Source organism: Manis pentadactyla, chromosome 12 (assembly GCF_030020395.1).
Source record: "Manis pentadactyla isolate mManPen7 chromosome 12, mManPen7.hap1, whole genome shotgun sequence".
Classification (NCBI taxonomy): domain Eukaryota; kingdom Metazoa; phylum Chordata; class Mammalia; order Pholidota; family Manidae; genus Manis; species Manis pentadactyla.
In genome coordinates this window covers 109,573,292-109,596,050 of record NC_080030.1, presented here as the reverse complement: position 1 = coordinate 109,596,050, position 22,759 = coordinate 109,573,292, and the positions used below count along the sequence as shown (strand labels likewise).

At 38.4% G+C, this 22,759-nt stretch overlaps 1 protein-coding gene and 1 long non-coding RNA gene across 4 annotated transcripts in view; both read left to right on the top strand.

The window, feature by feature from the left end:
* REV3L (REV3 like, DNA directed polymerase zeta catalytic subunit) overlaps window positions 1-22,759 on the top strand; it is a 169,275-nt gene that overhangs the window by 97,115 nt on the left and 49,401 nt on the right. For all 3 annotated transcript variants that reach the window (XR_005028267.2, XM_036902980.2, XM_036902981.2), the window contains exons 10-16: window positions 108-227; window positions 2,847-3,081; window positions 7,326-7,465; window positions 8,091-12,219; window positions 15,250-16,160; window positions 18,299-18,378; window positions 19,646-19,771. Coding sequence is in view for 2 of the 3 variants with exons in the window: in XM_036902980.2 (XP_036758875.2) it covers window positions 108-227; window positions 2,847-3,081; window positions 7,326-7,465; window positions 8,091-12,219; window positions 15,250-16,160; window positions 18,299-18,378; window positions 19,646-19,771 (5,741 nt within the window). In the remaining variant the exon portion in view is untranslated. The remainder of the gene's footprint in view (window positions 1-107; window positions 228-2,846; window positions 3,082-7,325; window positions 7,466-8,090; window positions 12,220-15,249; window positions 16,161-18,298; window positions 18,379-19,645; window positions 19,772-22,759) is intronic.
* On the top strand, window positions 19,785-22,104 carry LOC130679904 (uncharacterized). Its single transcript, XR_008992905.1, has 3 exons — window positions 19,785-20,335; window positions 21,317-21,778; window positions 21,943-22,104. It is a non-coding gene; the product is annotated as an uncharacterized LOC130679904 (long non-coding RNA).

Here is a 22,759-nt window from a genome sequence, read left to right as displayed (position 1 = left end):
AAAATTTTAAATAGGTTTACATTGTAATGATTCTAAAATAAATTTTAGAATTCACACAAGTTCTAAAATTTTAGATTTAATGTTCTCATATTCTTCATCATCTTCAGGTCACATTAAATACAAAGTGGAGGAAGCTGTTATTAATGAAGAGGCAATTTTGAACGTCATGGAAAATAGTCAGACTTTTCAGCCTTTGACCCAAAGACTGAGTGAGTCAGCAGTTTTCTGTAAGTAACAATTCTACCGTAAGTTTTCAGTATTTTAAATGAATGAAAGTGCATGTGTGAATGGAGGTATTTATTTCTTTGATTTGAAGAGGGTCATGTTGCATGCTCAATAAATCCTTACTCAGTATAAAAATGAAACTTTGTATTAAATTAAGTAGCTTTGTTTTTTGTTTTCCACACAGCTTTTTCTAAAAAGCAATTATGAAAGAAAAACATCCCTTTTTTTTTTTTTAACTTCGCTTTGGTTTGAGGAAGAGTGTACTGCTTTAGGCAGGGGAATGCACTTATTTTGCATTGAAATTCTCCAAAGTACCTTAATAAGATACTATAATGAATTGATTATTGGTCACTATCAGGAATTTCCCTGGACAATTCCTTTTAGACCATTACACTGTTAGCTTAGAGCATCACAGTTACTGTCCCCTATGTACAGGCACAGACAGTGGCAGTTACTCCTGAGGGTCTTTGCATCTCCTGAATGCATTTCATTAGCATCATAAGCCATTTGCTAGATTTCATTTCAGTAATTTATTCTAAATTGCTTGACATCTTTTTCAGAAATGTATTTTAGAATTTCATTGCAGAAAGTGAGATATCATTGAACTTCATGCTTCTTGTTTTGCTTGGTATAATGATTTTATGTTTCTGTCCTTGCTCACCTTCTGTTTTTCATTCTTATTACACCAAATGAGACTCCACGTCCGCTGTGACCCCAGCCCTCTACAGTGCCTTCCCTCAGGTACCTCCGTTTTCATTTGAACGGAATGTGAATTGGCTGACTAGGGACAATAACAGAATTGTACACAGTCCCATTTCAAGAACATTTTAGAAAGAGTAAGAAACTTTTCTTTTTCAAATGCTTGGCATATGCAGAAAAAAATGATCCAAAGACCAAATTAAAAATTAATTTGAAATGTTCTATCTCTCCATCTGAATATGCACACACACACACTCTTTCTCTCATATTATGTTCTAGTTGTAAAATATAAATGGAAAAAAGAAAAACATAGAGAAAGTTGCGGAATTCAGAAAGACAGGCATGTCCTTATTTCACTACATTAGGCAAATATAATGTATCGTCAGCAAAATATTCCACCCTAGTACTAGTGAAAGATCTGAGAGTCAAATATCTATAATTCATTTGCTAATATTAATCTTTTTTAAAAGCATGAGGCAAGAAAAATAAAACAAACTACAATTCTAGGTTTAAGAAATGAAATTTTGCCAAAATGGCTATGTAAGTAAATATCTTTATTTTTGCCTTTACATTTGGTAGCATGATTGAACCAATTTCTTTAATGTCAACAAAGAAAACCCAAAACTTGCTCTTTTAATGAATGGGGAATGCCTTATCTCATTTTATAGAGCAAGAGGTTGTGTGATTAGATAAGAACAGGTCCCCATCTTCATGGTCTTTTTCTTCTTTTTAATAATATCTTCTACTGAGACGTAACTCACATACCATAAAATCCACCTTCTAATGTGCAGTTCAGTGATGTTTAGGATATTCATGGAGTTACGTAATCATTACCACGTCTAATTCCAGGACATTTTTATTACCCCCAGAAGAAACCCTGTCAGCAGTTCCCCATTCTCCCCTCCTCTCAGCTACTGGCAACCACTTATCCTTTTTCTATTTTGCTAATTTACCTATTTTGGGCATTTTATACAAATGGAATCATGTGACCTTTGTTTCTAGCTTCTTCGCTGAGCATGATCTTTTCAAGGCTCATCCATGTTGTAGCGTGTGTCAGTACTTCATTCCTTTTGTTGCTGAAGAATGTCCGACGTGTGGGTTCACCGTATTTCATTTATCAATTTTCAGCCGCTGCATACTTGTGTTGTTTCTACTTTTTGGCTATTATGAATGATGCTGTTGTGGTCATGATTATGGGTTTTTGTTGTGGACACGTTCTCAGTTCTCTGGGTGTGTGCCTAGGAGTGGAATTGCCAGGTCCCGTGGTAACTATGTTCGGCATTTGGAGGAGCTGCCACGCTGTTTCCACAGCAGCCGCACCAGCAGTGTGAGGGCTGCAGTTTCTTCACATCCTTGCTAGTACCTGGGATTTTAGCAACCCTACTGCCTATGAAGTGGTATCTCATTTTGCTCTTCAAAGTCTTTAAAGTAATGTTATTAACCACTTATAAACTTTCTTGTGTTTTTTCACTACAGGTTTCATTTCACTATCCTGTAAGTGAGAGATAAGATATTCACATGTATCATTTTTAAGTTATATCCTTAGCATTAATTCATATGTTTATTACATATTTTATATTTCTTTTGAACACTTGTTACCATAATTGGCTAGTGCTCCTCAGGCTTAACTGGGCAGTAAAAACCTGACTGCTTGTTAAAATGCATGTTCCCAGGCCCTACCTCAGATACTCTCATCCAGTAGGAAGGGGATGCTGTCTGGAAATCTGTTCACTAATGACACAGAATCATTCTAATGCAGATGATCCAAGGATCACACTGTGATGGAAGAGCTGCATCAACATACAAGTCTTTGCACTAGCTGTATTCTTCGAGTATGTGTCAGTGTCTGTGACAACTGGTCTGAATTGTTAGACTATTTAGAAAACAAGCTGTTTATTGGTGATGCTTTCCTTGTTTTATAGTGGAGAGCAGTCCTGATGAGGCTCTGGTACATCTTCTTGCTGGTTTGGAAAATGATGGATATCAGGGGGAAAGGCATAGGATGCCGTCATCATGTGCTCTTGGAAACATCAAGAATCTCCAAAATAGTGATGATGAAGAAAATGAACCACAGATCGAAAAAGAAGAAATGGAGCTTAGTTTGGTGATGTCTCAGAGATGGGACAGCAATATTGAAGAACATTGTGCCAAAAAGAGGTAACTTTTTAGTTATTTTAGTTACTTTAATAACTTCCTATTGTCATTATCACAAATTATTTCTTCTGTTATAAAATACCTCATAAACTAAACTGGCTTCTTTTAAATTCCTTTTAAGTAGTTCTTTGTTTTTCATGTGGCATAAACTTCATATTCCAAGCAAAATAAAATTGTGCTACATGTAAAAAAAACCCTTACTTTTATTTATTTTTTTCCAGTTTTGAGGTACAATTGACAAGCATCTTTGTATGAGTTTCAGGTATATAGCATGAAGGTTTGACTGACATATGTCATGAAGTGATTGCCACAATAGGTCTTGTTAACATCCATCATCTCATATTGATATAATAAAAAGAAATGGGGAAAAAAAGAATTAATTTTCTCCTTGAGATGAGAACTTTTAGAATTCACTCACTTAACAACTTTCATATATATCACACAGCAAAATGGTAACTATAGTCATGTTGTGCATCACATTTCTAGAAATTATCTTATAACTGGAAGTTTGTATTTTGACCATCTTCCTCCAACTCCCCCTTTCCCATAAACCTAAGTTAGAAATCATCTGTCCATATATATACAGTAATTATATGTGTAGATTTAATAAATGGGACAAAAAAGAGAAGTGCCTCCTCTCCTTATCCCAGAACTTGGGAAAAAAGAATTCCTCTGAGAGTTTAAATGTTATGGGTTGGAGTAACAATTATAGTGGTAGCTTGAAGATAAGGAATGGATTCTAGGTCTGATCAGACTTAAGGAATAAATTTTAAAAGTAAATAAATCAATCTCAGAAGCCGACACTGGTCACATTGCTCAAGGAATGGCCGAGATAGCACAGCGGCTTTCCAGATCAGGTTCCGAGGCTGCCCCGGGCTGTATGCTCTCCGGAGCCACTGAGCAGACCTCCTGTGAACTTCTGTAGGTAACACTAAAACTTCTGAAGTCTGTGTTTGAAATTTTTGTCTGCAAAGCCATTATTGAAAGATAAAAGAGGTTAATTCATATACATATATATCACATATATTTATGTATATCAAGTATTTGTAATATTCCTCTAGTTTCTCAACACTACCTAATACAAAAATAAAATATCTGATCCCTTCTGTTGTCTGGGTATATATCAGAGTACTCTCTTCTATATTTTCACGGTATGCTCCATTCTGTGAGGAGGAAATTCAAATATTATTTCATACCTTCTTCCTAGTTTCATGAACCCTTTGCTGTCACGGTGATAAATCATTCAAAGACTCAGCTCCTTGACCTTTGAGTACGTAATGTTACCTGGTCCAGACAGAATCAGTGTTTGATTTCCTGACAGATTTGACCCACTGCAGTGTCATAAAATGCCTTTTGCTGATATTTCCTAGTCTGTTATAAAAAAAAAAGAGGTAAGGTGAAGAAATAGAATTTCTTTGTAGCTAGTCCACAAATTGTCAAATTTTTTTGTATAAACTTTATAAATATTTTCATAAGCTATCCTGTTGGGAAGTTCCTCAACCACAGCAACCTCTCTCGGAGCGAAGGGGATCCTAAACGGTAACCGTCAGTGCTATGAAATGGCTTCGGCCTTGTTTCTCTGTTCCTTATTTCTGTGATGACACCACTTTCCCCCAGCTTTTGAAGTTGGCATACTTCAGTGTCATATTTGATTGGCCCTCCTTTACATCCCTGTTTGTTGTTAAGCCCTATGAATCAGCAGTGTCTCCATGGCCTCTGTCTGTCCTTTCACCCCGTTCCTTCCCATTTATCTGGAGCCTTCAGCACCATTTATCTGGAATACTCTGATTCACTGTTTAACTGGTTTCCTTGTTTCCAGTCCTGTTCATTTCCCTTGCACGGGGGGATAATTACAATTATTAAAGTCACACTTTGTGGGCATTGAGAAAGGCAGGCAGACAATATCAGCAGTGTTGAGTTCCATTGTGCTCACTGTCTTTATATTCTCTTTATTTATCCTTTTTAAACATGGTTACTTAGCAGAAATGTAATTATATTGAGTCTTAATTTCAGCCAGACATTTAACAGTCTTACATAACATCTTGTGGATAAGGAGAAAATGTGGCAATAGTGACTGATTAGGTAGGTTCACAGGGAACTTACAGTATTTTGCTATCAAAAACCACTTAAGTGTTGGCTGTGTCCCAAGTATCATGTTAGGTTGGATTGAGATTGCCACAAATAACAGAGATTGGTAATTCACTGCATGACAGAATATAGCTTCAGAAATATCTTTAAACTAAATAGATAAGACCTCATAAAGTGGAGTCATATGTTTAGGTTCAGTCAGCCCACCTCACAAACATGACAGACCTCAATTTAATTCATTCTGGGCTTAATGGTTTCTGTGAGAAAGCCATTGATTTTCCTTCATTAAGAGCACCAACAAGTCTATAGTGTTGTATGTCTGCCAAAATACAATTTAATGGCTACCAGCTATACCTGGGGTAACATTTATTATTCTAACAGATTTTGGATTTTATTAATTAAATAGTATTTATTTGATGTATTGAATACTCTCTGTAATAAATTATATTGCTTCCTTCATATTTTAGCAGTTTGTTGACTATGTGATACTTCTCTTTGATTGATCTTGTGGTATTTTACTTTTTCTTATTTTCCATTTGTTTTCCTTTTTCTTCATTGTTCCCTCATTTTGTTTTGGTATTGTTCCTTTGATATTGCCCTCAATGTATCGTTAGCGTTCCTTCTACAGTTTCCTAGGTTATGCTTTGTTTAGCTGTTTTCACTTTCATACCTGTATTAAGTAGATACACATTCAAGTACATAAAATTCTTACAAAGTCATGATGCAGGTAGTGTCAGCCTGTTTAAAATAATAGGCATGATTCATTCCCTGAGTAATCTGTGTGTGTTATTCGACTGAATGAATTTTGTGAGAACCATACCCAGGTTCATCTCAGAAAAGCAAACCTAAACATTTCATAAGTGTATATTAGAGATTGACTTCTAGAAATACAATGTCTAGACAAGGAGTCATTTAATCTGCTCGCGTTTTGGATGTTCATTCTGCCTTAGTACCATGCCTCCAGAGTACGGAGAAAGGAAAGGAAGGGGAGAAGAGGAGGCTGGAAGGACCTGTGAACATGGTCACTTTCAAGGAGCAGCAGAGAGATGTTTGGTCCAGTTAGAGAGGAATTACGGGGTAAATACCTTCAGATGTTTTAAAGGTTACCAGGTGGAAAATGACACGGACCTGCTACATGGGGCTGGCTGCACAGGACAAAAGCAGGAATAATGTATGAAAGTTGGAAAGAAAGTTTTTTTTCATATAGGAAGAAAAACACTAACAATTAGAGCCATTAACAATGAAAAGGATTACCCCATGAGACAGGAAGCCCGTTAACATGGAGAATGTCAAAGCGGAAATTGTGTTGAGTCTGTTAAGAATCAGGTTTTTTTGCATTGGGTAGAAAGTTAGACTAGATGACCTCTAATAACTCTTTCAGCTCTTAAGAGAGTGATTTTAGGAAAAATTGTGATTTGGAAAAGAGTTAATGAAGAAACTGTTCCACATATAATAAAGAGATATTTTCAAGTTTTTGAGACATGAGAAAGAAAAAATTAGGTAGGTATGGATAGAAAGTAAATTTCCCGGTTCGGATAGAAGGAAGGTATCAAGCTAGAATCCAGTGAAGAAACTTAAATCAATATGAGATGAAACTAAAGAGAGTATCCATCTGGGCCCTCGGGACACTGCCTTAGAGCCCCTGCCGGGACTGGTTCAGCGCCTTTCCTGCCCAGTCCCACTGGACCCATGCTGTTTTCCCTTTCGGCCCTGACCCAAATACCCCTTGCCCACCTTTCTGCCTGTTTTTTCCAATTCCTACTGTAGTGATTGTGTATTTATGGAGACTTCTCAGACCTGCTAGGATGCTACCTTTCTAGAAATTACCAAGTTCTCACTCAGGCTGTTGCAGTGATATGTCCTATGACAGGATGAAGGGAGGAGTGTGAGGAAGAACATGGTTGGATGTGGAAGTCCAGGATATTGTGGCACTTTGAATGCAGGCACAATGGTGTCTTCTAGCTCACATGGAAGGGATTATAAAGTCTGTTTATAGTAACTTTTAGGACATCACCTAAAGCAAAGTAAATCTGCTTTTCTTAAAATTTTCAAATCTTTTTTTGGTTTTATTGTTATAACATAAAATTGGGCAAATTATTTGAGTCTGACATACTTTTTTCTAATGCTAATACTCACTAACGAATCTTAACATTTTCTAGATCACTGTGCAGAAACACCCAGAGAAGCTCAACTGAAGAAGATTCGTCTTCAGAAGAAGAGATGGAGTGGAGTAGTGACAGTTTGCTTCTAGCCAACCTCTCTATACCTCAGCTTGATGGAACTGCAGATGAGAACAGTGGTACGTGACCTCGTCCACTGCGAGAGTCGTGGTACTTAGGGGCTGAAAATATATTTTATTCTGAAACTATGACCACACTCCCTGTGCAGTTGGCTAAGTGAGGCCATAGCAGCACGGTCATGTTTTGTCCTTTTCAGGATTTTTTTCTTTTGAAAGAATGTAGATATGTGATTTTATTTCTAAGAGGATACCATTTGTTAATCACTAATTTAAAGCTTATAAACTTCAATCAGCTTATCCTGTTAATATCTGTGTAGCATAAGAAACTACAAGAAATATGCTCAGCTTATTTGAAGTAGTCATGAAAAGAAGCACATTATTTTATGAAAAATTTTCAGGTGACAGTATTTTTCCCTTATTCCCCCAAAAGTCACTAGATATTAATATAATCTGTTTCTGATCACAGGAATGTGTGTTTAAAATAATGACTAATCATCAATATAACTAACTCTTGACTATTTAGATTGAGTAATTACCCTTGTGATAGGAGTACCCTTTTTTTGAGATTACCATTTCAAGCATACAAACTTAATTTCATGTTTCTTTCATGGTGATGGTATTGTGGTATGGGAAGACATTCTAAAAATCGAAAGAGTGGAAATGAAATCTTTTTCTTCTGTTTCAGACAATCCACTGAACAACGAAAATTCCAGAACCCACTCTTCTGTGATCGCAGCCAGCAAGCTGTCTGTAAAAACTTCCATCTTTCACAAAGATGCTGCTACATTAGAGCCCCCGTCTTCAGCTAAGATCACCTTTCAGTGCAAACACACAAGTGCCCTTTCTTCCCATGTTCTGAACAAGGAAGATTTAATTGAAGACCTTTCACAACCACACAACAAAGAAAAAGGTCTGGATCATTCAGCTGCTGCTGTTACAAGCGAAAGCACTTACTCTCTGAAATACCCTGGATCTGTAAGCAGCACTGTCCATTCAGAAAACTCTCAAAAAGAAAGTAGCAAGAAAGATACCCTCCCAGTATCTTCCTGTGAAAGTAGTATTTTTGATTATGAAGAAGATACTCCATCTGTTACAAGACAAGTACCAAGTAGAAAGTATACAAACATTAGAAAAATTGATAAAGATGCCCCTTTTATACATATGAACCGTCACGCTAGCGAAAGTACATTGAGCAAAAATTCTTTCAACTTTACTGACTCAAGTCATTCAAAAAGAAAATCAGCCTCTGAAGGAAGTGAAAAAAGACACAGTACAGCTATGAATAGCTTGTTCCCTTCATCATTGACTGAAAACTGTGAGCTGCTGTCATGCTCAGGGGAGAATAGAACTGTGGTACATTCTCTTGATAGCATTGCTGATGAAAGTGGACTGAATAAGCTTAAAATTAGATATGAAGGATTTCAAGAACATAAAACAGAAAAGCCAAGCCTCAGCCAGCAAGCAGCACATTATATGTTTTTCCCCAGTGTTGTCCTCTCTAACTGTCTCAGTAGGCCACAGAAACTCTCCCCTGTCACATACAAACTACACCCCAGCAATAGGCAGTCCCGGTTAAAAATGAACAGGAAGAAGTGTATAGGTCACCAGGAGACGTCCACCAAAACTAGTGAGACTGGACCCACAAAAGAGAACTGTGTGCAAAGTCTTCCTTGTTACAGTCACCCTGAGAAGGATGGCACATTGGCTGATGATGTGATTAAAGTCACTCGTGGAGCTTTTGAAAATAAAACACCTATGGACAGTTTTATAGACTGCCCTTTTGGAGATGGAACGTTAGACACTGAGCAAACCTTTGGATTGTATGGAAACAAGTACACGCTTAGAGCCAAACGCAAGGTGAATTATGAAACTGAGGATAGTGAGTCGGGTTTTGTAACACACAACGCAAAAATCAGCCTACCTCATCCCACAGAAATTGGTGGAAGTATAGATGGAAATCTCAAATCTCGAAAACGAAGAAAAATGTCTAAAAAGCTGCCCCCTGTCATCATAAAGTATATTATTATTAATAGATTTAGAGGGAGAAAAAATATGCTTGTGAAGCTAGGAAAAATAGACTCTAAAGAAAAACAAGTAATATTAACAGAAGAAAAAATGGAACTGTATAAAAAGCTTGCACCTTTGAAGGATTTTTGGCCAAAAGTTCCTGACTCCCCTGCAACCAAATACCCCATTTATCCACTAACACCAAAGAAAAGTCACAGAAGAAAATCAAAACATAAGTCTGCTAAGAAAAAAACTGGTAAGCAACAAAGGACAAATAGTGAGAGTATTAAAAGACCTTTGTCTTTCAGGAAAAAACGGTCCCATGCTGTTCTTTCACCCCCCTCACCATCTTACAGTGCTGAAACCGAAGACTGTGACTTGAATTACAGTGATGTTATGTCTAAACTAGGTTTTCTTTCTGAGAGAAGCACAAGTCCCATAAATTCTTCTCCACCTCGCTGCTGGTCTCCTACAGATCCAAGAGCTGAAGAAATTATGGCTGCTGCAGATAAACAAGTGATGCTTTTTAAGGGTCTTAATGCACATAGTAGCAAGACCGTTAATTCTCGTATAGAAAAAAACAGACGAGCAAGAGCACAGGTTAAGAAATCAAAGACTAAGCTTGTTAATCCCCCTGTAGTTACCAAGAAAAGGAACAAACGAAATCAGACAAATAAACTAGTAGATGATGGGAAAAAGAGACCACGAGTGAAACAGAAACAAAAAACAAATGGGAAAGGTACGCCAAGAAAGCACATAACGTTTAAGGATGAAAAGGTAAAATCTCAGCCTGTGCTGAAATATCAGCATGTGTCTGAGTCCCCCAGGAGTCCTGGAGGCTCTCCACTGCTATTCAAACAGAGAGAGGTGTCACCAGCAGGCTCTGCTGTAGGGCCTCCCCTGTCTGCCCCACTGCCCACTGGAATCCATGCACCACAGAACTCACCTGGCTGCTTTTCTTCTTTCTTAGAAAGCAAGAAGCCTGGAGGTGTGCAGACATTCCCCAGTTCACGAGATGATGTGTATTCATCGGTTGTTTGCAGCTCTTTGGGACCTGGAATCTCCAAAGTTAACGTTCAGAGATCTCATAATCAAAGTGCTATGTTTACTCTGAAGGAATCAACCTTAATTCAAAAAAATGTATTCGACCTTTCCAACCGTTTGTCTCAGGTAGCACAGAATACACAGACATCTCCAGGTATAATGTCTCCAAAGACAGAAGATAGTGCAAATACACAGAAAAACTACTTGTCATCTTTTGGAAAATTAAGTGAATATCATAATCCCATAGACCCAAAGCCAGACCAGATGTGTGCCCCTGGTTTTTTGCACTGCAGAGACAGTCAGCAGCAGCCTGTATGCATGGCAGAGCCTCCAAAGCCCAGCGAGGCCTGTCCTCCCGGAAGTGCAGCAGCGGACGAGAGCCAGACATCTGACAGCTGCCCTGTGACTTCCTGGAGAAGCCCGATCAAACGGATCGCGTGGGGGCAAAAACAAAGAGGCTTTGTTTTAGATATGTCAAATTTTAAATCTGAAAGGGTAAAAGAGAGGGCACTGTCAGAAGCCATTTCACAAACCAAAGCACTTTCTCGGTGTAAAAATCGAACTGTGCCAACACCTTCAGCATTTGGTGAAGGACAGTCTGGACTGGCAGTTCTAAAAGAATTGTTACAGAAAAGACAGCAGAAAGCACAAAATGCAAATATTATGCAAGATCCATTATCTAGTAAGCAGCAACCAAACAAAAATATTTCTGGTTCCCTTGAGCATAACAGAACAATAAAACGAACACGATCAGTAACATCTCCAAGAAAACCTCGAACTCCCAGAAGTACAAAAGCTAAAGAAAAAATTCCCAAACTTCTTAAAGTAGACTCTCTAAATTTACAAAACTCTGGCCAAGTGGATAACTCCGCATCGGATGACAGTCCCATCTTTTTTTCAGATCCAGGTTTTGAAAGTTGTTACTCACTTGAAGATAGCTTGTCTCCCGAACATAATTATAATTTTGATATTAATACAATAGGTCAAACTGGATTTTGTAGCTTCTATTCTGGAAGTCAGTTCGTCCCAGCTGATCAGAATTTGCCGCAGAAGTTCTTGAGTGATGCAGCTCAGGATCTCTTCCCAGGACAGACGATAGAAAAGCCTGAGTTTTTAAATCACGATGACCAGAAGTGTGGTGACGCCCGGCGCCTCGCCTCGGCCTCGCGGGTCGGACCCAGCGCCGCCAGCCCCGAGCTCTTTGACAGCCCCGAGAGCCGTCGCCACGACCAGTGGGAAAGCAGCTTTCACTCTCTGACCACCCGGTCTAATTCGTTAATGGATTCTTTCTGTGTCCAGCAGGCAGAGGACTGTTTAAATGAAAAGCCCAGACTGAGCAGGAGCTCAGTGAGTAAGGAGGTGTTCCTGAGCCTCTCGCAGCCAGGCCACTCCGGCTGGATTCCGGGCCGTGCCAGGAAGGGCGCGGGGCAGCCCCTCGACTCAGGCGGCGCCTCTCGTACCACGAGACTGCCCTCCCCTGACGGCGAACTTGCGGACGCGGCGTCCGAAGACTTAGAACTGTACGCTTCGAGGAATCATGACGTGCTGACACCAACTCCCGACAGCTCACCGAGGTCCACTAGCTCTCCCTCGCAATCCAAAAACGGCAGTTTCACCCCTCGGACTGCTCACGTTCTGAAACCACTTATGTCCCCACCAAGTAGGGAAGAAATTATGGCAACTTTATTGGATCATGACCTTTCAGAAACCACTTACCAGGAACCGTTCTGCAGCAATCCTTCGGATGTGCCGGAAAAGCCCAGGTAACCAGCACTGCTGCTTCCCCCCGGGTCGCTGAGTGAGCACAGTGTCGGAGCATTTGGTGCCCAGCTAGTCGTTTTCTGGCCGTGATGTGTATTTGTAAGCACGTCATTGTGAAAACTATTCGTAGTCATGGACTTCTTAAGAAAATCCCCAAACTAGCCGATGGTTCTATCTAGAGAAGTGGAAGTTGGCGAGTGTTGGTCCTGGATCGCCTGCCATGTATTAGGCCACACTGAGGATTAGAGGTGCAGAGGCTCACGGGACATGGGGCTAAGTTAAGAAGCAAGTCAGAATGCTTTAAAAGTACTATAGTTACCATTTTTAATTGGTATTTATTTCTAAGATGGTAAATTTTTATAATTTTTGATGAATTTAAAAATGAGTAGACCCCTATTTTAAGTACCTTTATGATACTGCTAAATGAAGATTATTTTAAGTTGTTTTATCATATACCACTTTCTTTTCATGTTACCAGCATCTTTAATCATACTGCTACTGTTGTTAGTTCGTACAGTTATTAGGGGTGCAAGATGGGCTTTGGTTCCCATTAGCTCTTCTTTCTTCTAAGGATCTTTTCAGAGAAGTGGTAAATAGAGGTAGGTACACACACACAGGTGCACACACAGCCAATAGCAAAATGGGAAGGAATCACAGTTCTGGTTTATCTGTTAGCTAGTAGTTAAGTAGGTACCCTGTACCACCCACATCACCACGGTTGGACACACTTGGCAAGTGCTAAATAGGGAGCGCAACTTAATCTAGGAGGTGTGAGTGGTGGTGCTTGGTCCTGCCCCCCACTTACCTAACCTGTTGCAGAGAGGCAGTCGTTTCAGCCATCCATTCAGAAGCAGTGGAGGTTGGCTAGGCCAGCTAGACAGACGCTGCATAGTCTGAGTGATGGAGAGAGATATGAAGAGGCCACACTGCCTGTACACATTGACCATTAGCAGCCCCGTGCTCTTGAAACGAATAAAAGGACACAATGCATACCAGGCTTTTGCCCAGCAGATTAGCAGTAATTTCTGCAGGAGCCCATTTAGGAAGGGAGTGAGAGAAAGCGATCAGAAATAGCTGGTAGAAGTTCCCTCTTCTGAGGACTTGAGTGAAGGGCAGGAAGTTCCCTCTCTCCCTTCCAGCACAGCCTAGAGTTCTATGTATTGTGTTTAGTACCCACATTTGGTCTTCTAACATGAGTGGGATTCTTAATTTCACTGCTAGAATATATGCATATCTGTTCCTTAGATACTAGTTTCCATTATTTGGGGGCTTTGACTTTATCAGAGGTTATTACGGTTATTTTTTAACAGAACTGTTTTTTCTACCTCAGCCTTTTACATTTTTTTCTTACTTAATCACATGCTAGTCATTAACTCTGCATTGATGTTAATTGTCCAACTTTGACACTTGTCTTGCAGCTGAAATGAAAGGATGATAGTCATTATTTTTGAAAAATAATTTTCATATGAAACTATTCACTATAGGAAATATAAAGGAAGAGAAATAAAAATCATGCCATTTCTCTTCCTAGCGACAACCACTAAAATTAATATTTTGATGTTTTCTTAGTCTCTAATGCAATTTTATTTTGTTCTATATTTACGAGCTTCTTGAAATATTTTAATGGCTGCATAATATTCTGTCCAATATATTATTGGACAGAGAGGTTGTTCCCTGTTTTACCACTGTAGGTAATTATGTTCTTCATAAAGAATTTCTTGTATCTTAGAGTTTTTTCTCACAGCCCTAGAAATAGAATTACTGAAAAATTTAAGACTCTTGATATGTATTATGACATGAGTTATGGCAATTACCCTGTTGCAAACAATATTCAAGAAAGGTCAGTTTACCACACCTCACTGGTTTTTGTTATTTTTTTACTTCAGTATGGTCTCTATCATTAATATTAGAGTTTGATATAGTCACATGACATGCATACTTATTTCCATCAGAAGCAGTAATTCTAATTCCTCGTATAACTGGGAGGTGGGTGCAGGGAAGGTACTACATTCTGGTTATGAAATTAACTGCTTGGGACCAAAATCTTCCTGTGCAAAGGGGAAAAGGAACTGATGTACCTTCTGCAGCTTCAAATCAGAAAACATGAACCCAGTTCACTGAGTTTCATTTAGAGAATTGCCAGGACGCTTGGGAAATCGTGCCCTAGTGACTAGGGAAACTATGAAATAGCTTCTTATCCGTGAAAGAAATATAAAGGAAGAAGAAGGAAGAACAAGACTTACTTCATGTTGCTTCAGAAAGCAAAAATAGTCCCAGTGGTTACATGTTAAGAGAGAGAGGTTTAGCTCAATGTTTATAACTAATAGACACTAAATCAGGCCACTCTATAATTAGTGGCTCACTGCACACACACCACGCACACACACACAAGTAGCATTTTAGCCATGCATTTGTGGGTTCTGCCCACTCCTCAGTTCTTACGTTAGGGTTAAACTTTGCCGTATAAAGTAGAGAGAGAATTGTGGTAATTTTCCTCAATTGTGTGTGATTTTTTTTTAATGTTTGAGGGAATTGGGGGGAGTACAAAGATTTGTTTGAACTAACCTTCTTTGCTGACCTACTGTAGGTACCAGATAATGCAGAATATAGAGAAAGAGACTATAGATCAAATCCAGGTATATAGTCTCTGATGATAAAGTATTTCATTGTTTTTATATTCATATGTGATTACAGTGGAAGTTAGTCAACATGAGTAGAGAAAAGGAATCCAGTGAGTTTGTGCCATCTCCTTGATGAGAAGAAGACACCGTAGGGCACTTAAAACAAAAAAAGGCCTTCTTTCCCTGATATCAATGACGCCCTTCCAAAGGAAATCAATGTAGCAGGCACCTCTATGAGACTAACAGTAGAGTGTACCTGCATATGTGTGGGGCCATTGTTGAAAGGGAGAAAAGGGGTGGGAATTTTTAAGACTCCAAAGAAAACTTTAAAAATTTCTAGGATAGGGAGCTAAATATTTTGGTAATTGCTCTTTGAAACAAAGCAGTTGTTCTAAAATTTATTGTTTATAGGGAGATTGGTGGACGGCTTCTCATGGTAGAAACTCGACTTCCAAATAATCTGGCTGAGTTTGAAGGAGACTTTTCCTTGGAAGGACTTCGTCTGTGGAAAACAGCATTCTCAGCTATGACTCAGAATCCAAGACCAGGATCCCCCCTTCGCAATGGCCAACCAGTTGTCAATCAAGGGTCAAGTATTAGCCATAAAATGGTTGAAGATAAAAAAATTGTGATCATGCCTTGCAAATGTGCCCCAAGTCGACAACTGGTTCAAGCATGGCTTCAAGCCAAAGAATATGAGCGCTCCAAGAAACTGTCCAAGATTGAGCTGGCTGCGGTTGACATGTCTGCTGAGAACTTCGCCTCCTCAGTTAACCCAGATGACCAACCTGTAGTGCCTCCAAAAGCGGGTACAGCTCCACACATGCTCCCCACTACGGCATATGCCAAGGAAGCTGCTGGTGATTCTCAAATTTCTTTCCAGGCACCAACTACAGGAGGATACAGTGGAACTGTAAGTGAGGGTCAGGCGCTACCACCGGCTCTTCCTTCAAATGACCCTGAGAAAGAAGAAGATGGCGATGCCTATTACGTTAGTTATAGCTCCCCGGATTCTCCAGTAATTCCCCCTTGGCAACAAGCAACATCCCCAAATTCCAAAACATTAAATGGAGGTGGCAGCCTCCCGTCCCCGGTGGAGGAGCTGCATTCCCTGACCACTGAGAACTTGTTACAGCCGGTAAAAGGTGGAACGCAGAAAAGCCCCTGCAGCGAGCCTCAGGAGCCTCCGGTGATGTCTCCCATCAATGTCAGGGCAAGACCCAGGGTGTGCGAGGCCCTCCGCCTTCACAGCACACCCATCCCGCAGAGAAGACCTGTGGAAAGGCCTCCTGAGACCGCCGGCCTTAGCCCTTTATCAGCAGGTGGGGAGCGCACACATAACCAAGGCCCCGTAATTGCCCTTCAAAGATTAGAAACCAAAACCACATTTGACTATGTAATGAAAATTAGAGCTTTTTACATGAAATTTTAGCTCAGCTAATGAGAGATTATCATTTTATGTCTTGGAAAGACAGCATGACATGGAAACTTTTTTTTAAATTAATTTTATTTTGGTATCATTAATCTACAATTACATGAAGGACATTATGTTTACTAGGCTCCCCCCTTCACCAAGTCCCCCCCACATACCCGTTCACAGTCACTGTCCATCAACATAGTAAGATGCTGTAGAATCACTACTTGTCTTCTCTGTGTTGCACAGCCCTCCCCGTGCCCCACCCCACGCTATACATGCTAATCCTAATGCCCCCTTTCTTTTTTCCCTGCCCTTATCCCTCCCTTCCCACCCGTCCTCCCCAGTCCCTTTCCCTTTGGTAATTGTTAGTCCATTCTTGGGTTCTTGCTTCTGCTGCTATTTTGTTTCTTCAGTTTTCTTTTGTTCTTATACTCCACATATGAGTGAAATCATTTGGTACTTGTCTTTCAACATGGAAACTTTTTAATCTTTCTGCTGTGGAATCTACTTCTATCTGCTTCCACCCTGTCTTGCCTTCTGGGTGAAGTACGGGAATGCCCTCAGAAACCTTACTTTCTTCTCACCTGATTTCCCCCCTGGCTTTAAGATACACCCAAGTCTCTCTCAGCCATTAAAACAAAGAAAACCAAACACTGCCTTGACTGACATCTGTTCTTTCTCCCTCCTTCAAAGCCAGATTATATTAAGATTTCTCTAACTGGGCAGCTCCATGCTTCACCTCCTGCACGTTTCTCAGCCCATTCTAGGCTGGATTCCACCCCCACCATCCCAGCAGAGTGGCTCTCGGGTGGCTCCAGCCTCTGTCGCATGTCCCCGTGACAGCCAGTGTCCAGCGGGCACACCGTCCTCCTTGGAGCCGCTTCTCGCCCCGCTTTCTCCTGCTCCGCGTTCCTTTCTGCTTGCTGTCCTTTGGAGCTTGTCTTTCATTCTTGGTTATTATGTACATGTTGGTTTATTGATGCTTCACCTTAAGCCTTTTTCACTCTTTATTCTGTCCCTAAATAATCTAATTCCTGCCCTCAGGATTACTACAGATAACTCGTAAGTTTACATTACCGGTTCAGAACTCTTTTTTAAGCTCCAGAGCACTGTATCCAGCTGCCTAAATGCTGAAAAGCACCATATGGTCAGTATTTTTCCAGCTCAGTGACCTCACTGTCCATTCAACCAACAGCCACCCACACACTCACACACACTTGCATGCCACACGTAGAAGCCATCTGGTCCTCTGTAGCTGTCCTTAGTGAAGAGTGCCACCAACTCTCTGTAACTGAGTTTGCACAGGTAAGAAATGGGATTTATTTGTGACACACACCTGATTTCCTCACTGCCCATACTGTGGTTTCCAGTCCATTACCAAGTACTGTCGATTTTTGGTTCCTGAAATGCCCAAATCTCTGCCTCTGCATGCATCACCACAGCTCCCCACCCAGCTGATTAGTTCTCCGCAGCCTGCCTGGACCTTCTTACCCACCCTAAGCGGTCTCCATTTCTTTGCTCAGTAATCTGGGAAGGTCTCCACTCCGTCCCTAATTGCGCACCGCTCTTTCTTCCCATTTCACCTACAGCCTTCCTAATCTCCCTGACTTGATAAAAATTCCCTATTCCCCTTTGTTATACTTACCCCAGTTATAATTTCATTTTTCTGTATGTGTTTGAGCAGTGTTTAATTTTTTCCTTAGTCCCCAAAAGGTAGAAACCGTATCAATTCTTTCATCATCATAAATATGTGATTAATAAGTGAGTAAATGAATTTAAATGATTCCCTAAGTTAATAAGTGAAGTATAAAACTCAGTAATTAAAATCTAAATGTTTTTATTTAAAAATATGAAATTTTAAAGTTAGTTTGGTGGGGATCAGAGGTTTAAATTAGTTTCATTTAAAAATTTTGAAGTCTTTGGGGGGATTTACAGGACAGTACTCACAAATGGTACTTAAGAGTTTAGAACAACAAAAATTAAAAAAAAAACAGAAGCAGTCAATTTTGATGTACTTGTTAAATTTGAAATTTCTTTCTACAGAACCAAAAACCCAGAAATTGAGTCATAAGAAAGGAAGTAACCCTGACACTCTTAGAAGAGTACTCTTAACACCAATAAAGGTAATATGCTAAATGTGTTTAAAGATCAGTGAAAGATCCATTCTTATTCTTAGATTTCAGTTATACAATTGATAACTTTGTGTCTCAATTTTTTTAATTATATTTTTGCATCATTTTTTTTACATATCTTTGAGACAACAAGAAATTGTCCGATTTTTTCTTAGTTTTTTTTTTGTAATTGGGATCTAAAAGATTCTTATATGTAAATACAAATATTACAGAGAAAGTGAATATGATAGCCAAAATGTGGATTATGAGGATACAAATACATTAACTGATTACTGGCAAAATCAGAACAATCCAATGACAGCAGAGCTTAAGTAAGTGATTTTTGATCCCACCAAAAGTATATCCTTTTTCTTGATTTCTTAATTTTCTCAAATATAACATTACTGATTTTTTTCAATTCATTTTACTGAGTGGCAAAGGAACACAACATTATTTACTAAATATCATAAATGTCTTTATTCAAATACTAAAAATATGGTAATAGTTAACTTAGAAAAAATTTATATAAAGACATATACATTAGACACGTATCCTTGGAAATACATGATAGGAATCACTTCCATATTAACTACTACTTAATATTATTAACTTTATAATTATATATTTTAGTATATCTGTTTTGAAATTATGAATACTTTCTTAAAACCTCTTTTTATATCAGTCCTGCTGAATTAGCTGTGTATCTTAAAAAAGAGTACAAGTGTGTTATCAAAATAAACACTTTGGGGAAATGGTCAGTGGCTTTGGAAACTGGGGGGAAAAATGTTTTAAATAAGATGTTATTCCTTCTAAACCCTTGAAGATGATTTTTGTTTTAATTTATCTTTCAGACATATACTGACTGTGTTAGGGTAAAATACAAACTCAGAATTTCAAATCATTTATGACCTTTAGCCAAACTAGTTGCTAATACATTGCTTGCTTGTCCTCTTTCTGAGAAAGACCGAACTCGATGTCCACGTAGTATAAGCACCAGCCTCCAGCGAGGGTTTTTAATCTCAAGAATCAATGTATGTTTGCTTGCAGATTATATCAGATATTTCTGTGTATATCCAGTTCTGTTATCTTGAATTACTATGAAGAGAATGTTAAATAAAATGCTTAATGGTTCCTTTTTGGGCTTCAAGAGATGATAGTAGCTTATCATGTATTGTTAGACACATGAAGCATTATAATCCAAGTAGGATAGGAATAAGTAATCAAAACAAAGAAAATGATTGCTCATCTATCTTTTTCTGGCTATGTGTTTTTTTAATAGAATCAATTTGCAGCAGTAAACACCCCAAAGAAAGAAACTTCTCAGATTGATGGACCATCCTTAAACAATACTTACGGTTTCAAAGTCAGCATACAAAATTTACAGGAGGCAAAGGCTTTACATGAGGTAAACTGCAGCAGCGAGAATGAATTCACGGCTCAACTGTCCCTGTACTCTGTGGAGCAAGTGTGGAAGTGTTCCAGGGAGGGAGGAACACCCTGAATTCTGTACCTGCCAATCTTCATTTTGTTCTTAACTATTCTTACTCTTTCATAGACTTATATAAAATAGAGAAACTTTTATGGTAGTCATTAGTTACTGAGACTGCTTTGTCGCTTCACAAATCTTATAACTGAAATTCAGTTTACAGAAGCTAAAATTAGAAGGCTTTTCTTTTTGACTATTAGAAAATCAGTATGTTAGTCTCTGTTGTGTTAGAATGTTATGTCACATCTCAAATGTGATATTTACTTGTATTTCTGTGTGGCTGGCTCAGAGGACTGGTGCTTGCTGCACTCTGTGTAATCTGGTTACCTGCACAGCAAACCGCATGCCAGCGACAAGGAAGGCACCCTGTTAAACGGTGTACCAGTCACGGGATGGACTGGAGAATGGTGCGAATGGACCACTGTAAATGTACCTGTATTAACACAAAGCCCAGCTGAGAGCATCTATCTGACTGGCAGTAAGGTGGAAATCAGAGTATACTTTCTTCGTGCCGTCAGTATGGCAGCCACTAGCAACGTGGCTCTGGAGAGCTTAAGAGTTTTATTAAAATTTAAAAAACTGACACTTGATTCATTTATTTATTGAAAACCTTTAAGTATGCTTGGAGCAATTTAGATCTGTAAAACTTTTTTAATAGTAAGTTTTACGATATCTAAATACAGCTCAAGTATTTCCATAAAAAGTTTAGCATCCATATTGAGATGTACTATAAATGTAAAATGCACACTGATTTTGAACACTTAATAGGAAAAAAATGTAAAATATCTCATTAGTAATTTTTTATATTACATACTGAAAGGGTAATGTTTTTAGATGTATTAGATTAATGGAAGTGTATTTAAATTAATTTAGCCTATTTTTTACCTTTTTAAAAATGTGATTACCAGAAAATTAACATATGCAACTTTAATGATATATTTCTGTTGGACAGTGCTGGTTTATACAGTCTATGTCTTTGCCCTTAGAGCAGAGGATTTGATTTTTTATTCTTTTTTATTCTCAAGTCAATTCTGTCTTAAACTGTACTAAGGATTGGATGAGCATAGACTGAGATAAAATTTAATTATTGTCCTCGTTTTTACCCTAAATTTGAACCTCATAATTATACTCTTTTAAGAATTAGATTGAAACATAGCCTCACTCCGTAAGTATTTATTTGTACATTTTTTCATTCAATAGTACTCATTCATTTCAGGCTTTTACCTACCTGGCCCTGTACTATACCCTGAAGCCCAGATAAATGGAGTAACAAACTCAGAATTACATATCTTATCAAGTACACACCCAAAATTAGAAAATTAAATACTTTGTTGAAAAATATTTATTAAGGCAAATGTGATAGACTTAGGAAAAAGACTTGTTATATTTGATTGTTCTTTTATTATTTGAAAAATGTAATCTTGTTCTTACCCTCTTGTTTTATCCTATGTAACCCCATTTCAGAATCATGGGCCTTCTTGAAGTTAAAATACTTGAAGGTCCAGCCTGGAGCTCATTGCTTCGTCCCAGCATGAACTTCTTCATCTCCAGGCACCCGCCAAGGGGCCACCTGGTGGTCAGAGGGGGAACGAACACCAACAAATCTGCATGAAATTGCGCCCATTGCATTTTTTCTTCTATTTCCTATTGGCCAAGCTAATCTCTCTGTATTCTGCACATACCCAGTGCTGAAGAGAAGGGTTATAACCCTTGTGCCCCTTTCTCATCTACCTCTTTCCTAGTCACACTCAGTAAATCTCTCTTCATCTCTTCATTCCATGTTTGTTTTAAAAAAAAAAAGAAGAGCCCTTGAAATCAGTAATGCATTTTTATGTCAAGGAATTGGAAGGCAAAATTTGAGTGGAATTTGGCCTAGTTAATAAATAAGTCAGCCTCCAAAGTTCTTTTGACCTGAAATCGTCTTTAGTCTTCACCATAGTTTTCCACATACTTTATCCATTTCTAATTAAACTGGCTTTTTGGTTTTGGTTTGATTTAGGGAGAGGTTTTCCATTTTACATTTTTGCATTTACTAAATTAATATATGCTTATTGTAAAAAAAAAAATCCTGAGGAGTATATTTTTTAAAGTAAAAGTTTTTACCTTAGCTCCCCATTTTACTTGGTTTAATTTTTTTTTTAATATTAGGTTTTTTAAAAATGGAAATGGCAACATATATTTCTTAGAGAAAAGTGGTGGATTTGTAGATACTTGTTTTATTATTCCTTATGCCTTTACATGCGTAATTAATGTTCTTTATGTTTTTAAAGTACTGAACAAATTTAATAATGAATACATACAGTATTGCATGTACCTTGTAAAAAAATTCAATCAGGATAAAAAGTTTTGCAATGAAAAGTAAACTTCCCTCTCACCTCACACTAAGCAGTCTCCTTCCCCAAAGACAATAAGCAGTTCTGGGTTTTTCATGTTTCTTTGCAGAAATTTTCTATGGATATGCTTAACAATTTTTATGAATATGGATACATACTACATTCTTTGATTCCATTTATTGATGTATTGTTGTGATCGGTCCGTATTAGGACATACAGATCTGGCTCATTCTTCTGAAAATTTTAGTTTTCACATTATTCCATTGTATGTGGATGCCATACAATTTATGTAATCATTTGCCAATTAATAGACATTTAGGTTTTTTGTCTTTTATAATTTATAGAAGACTGAAAATATAATCTTTAGTGAGCATCCTTGTATACATATTTTTGACTACAAGTATGAGGTGTGAGTACACCTGCAGGATATACTCTCAGGAGCAGAATTGTGGGGCCATGGGTCCATTTTTGATTTGGTTGGGCTCTAAACTGTCCTCCAAAGAGATCTATTCAATTCTACAGTCACTGGTGAGAGCTTTGTATTTACATTTCCTGAACAGTTGGCATTCCAGAT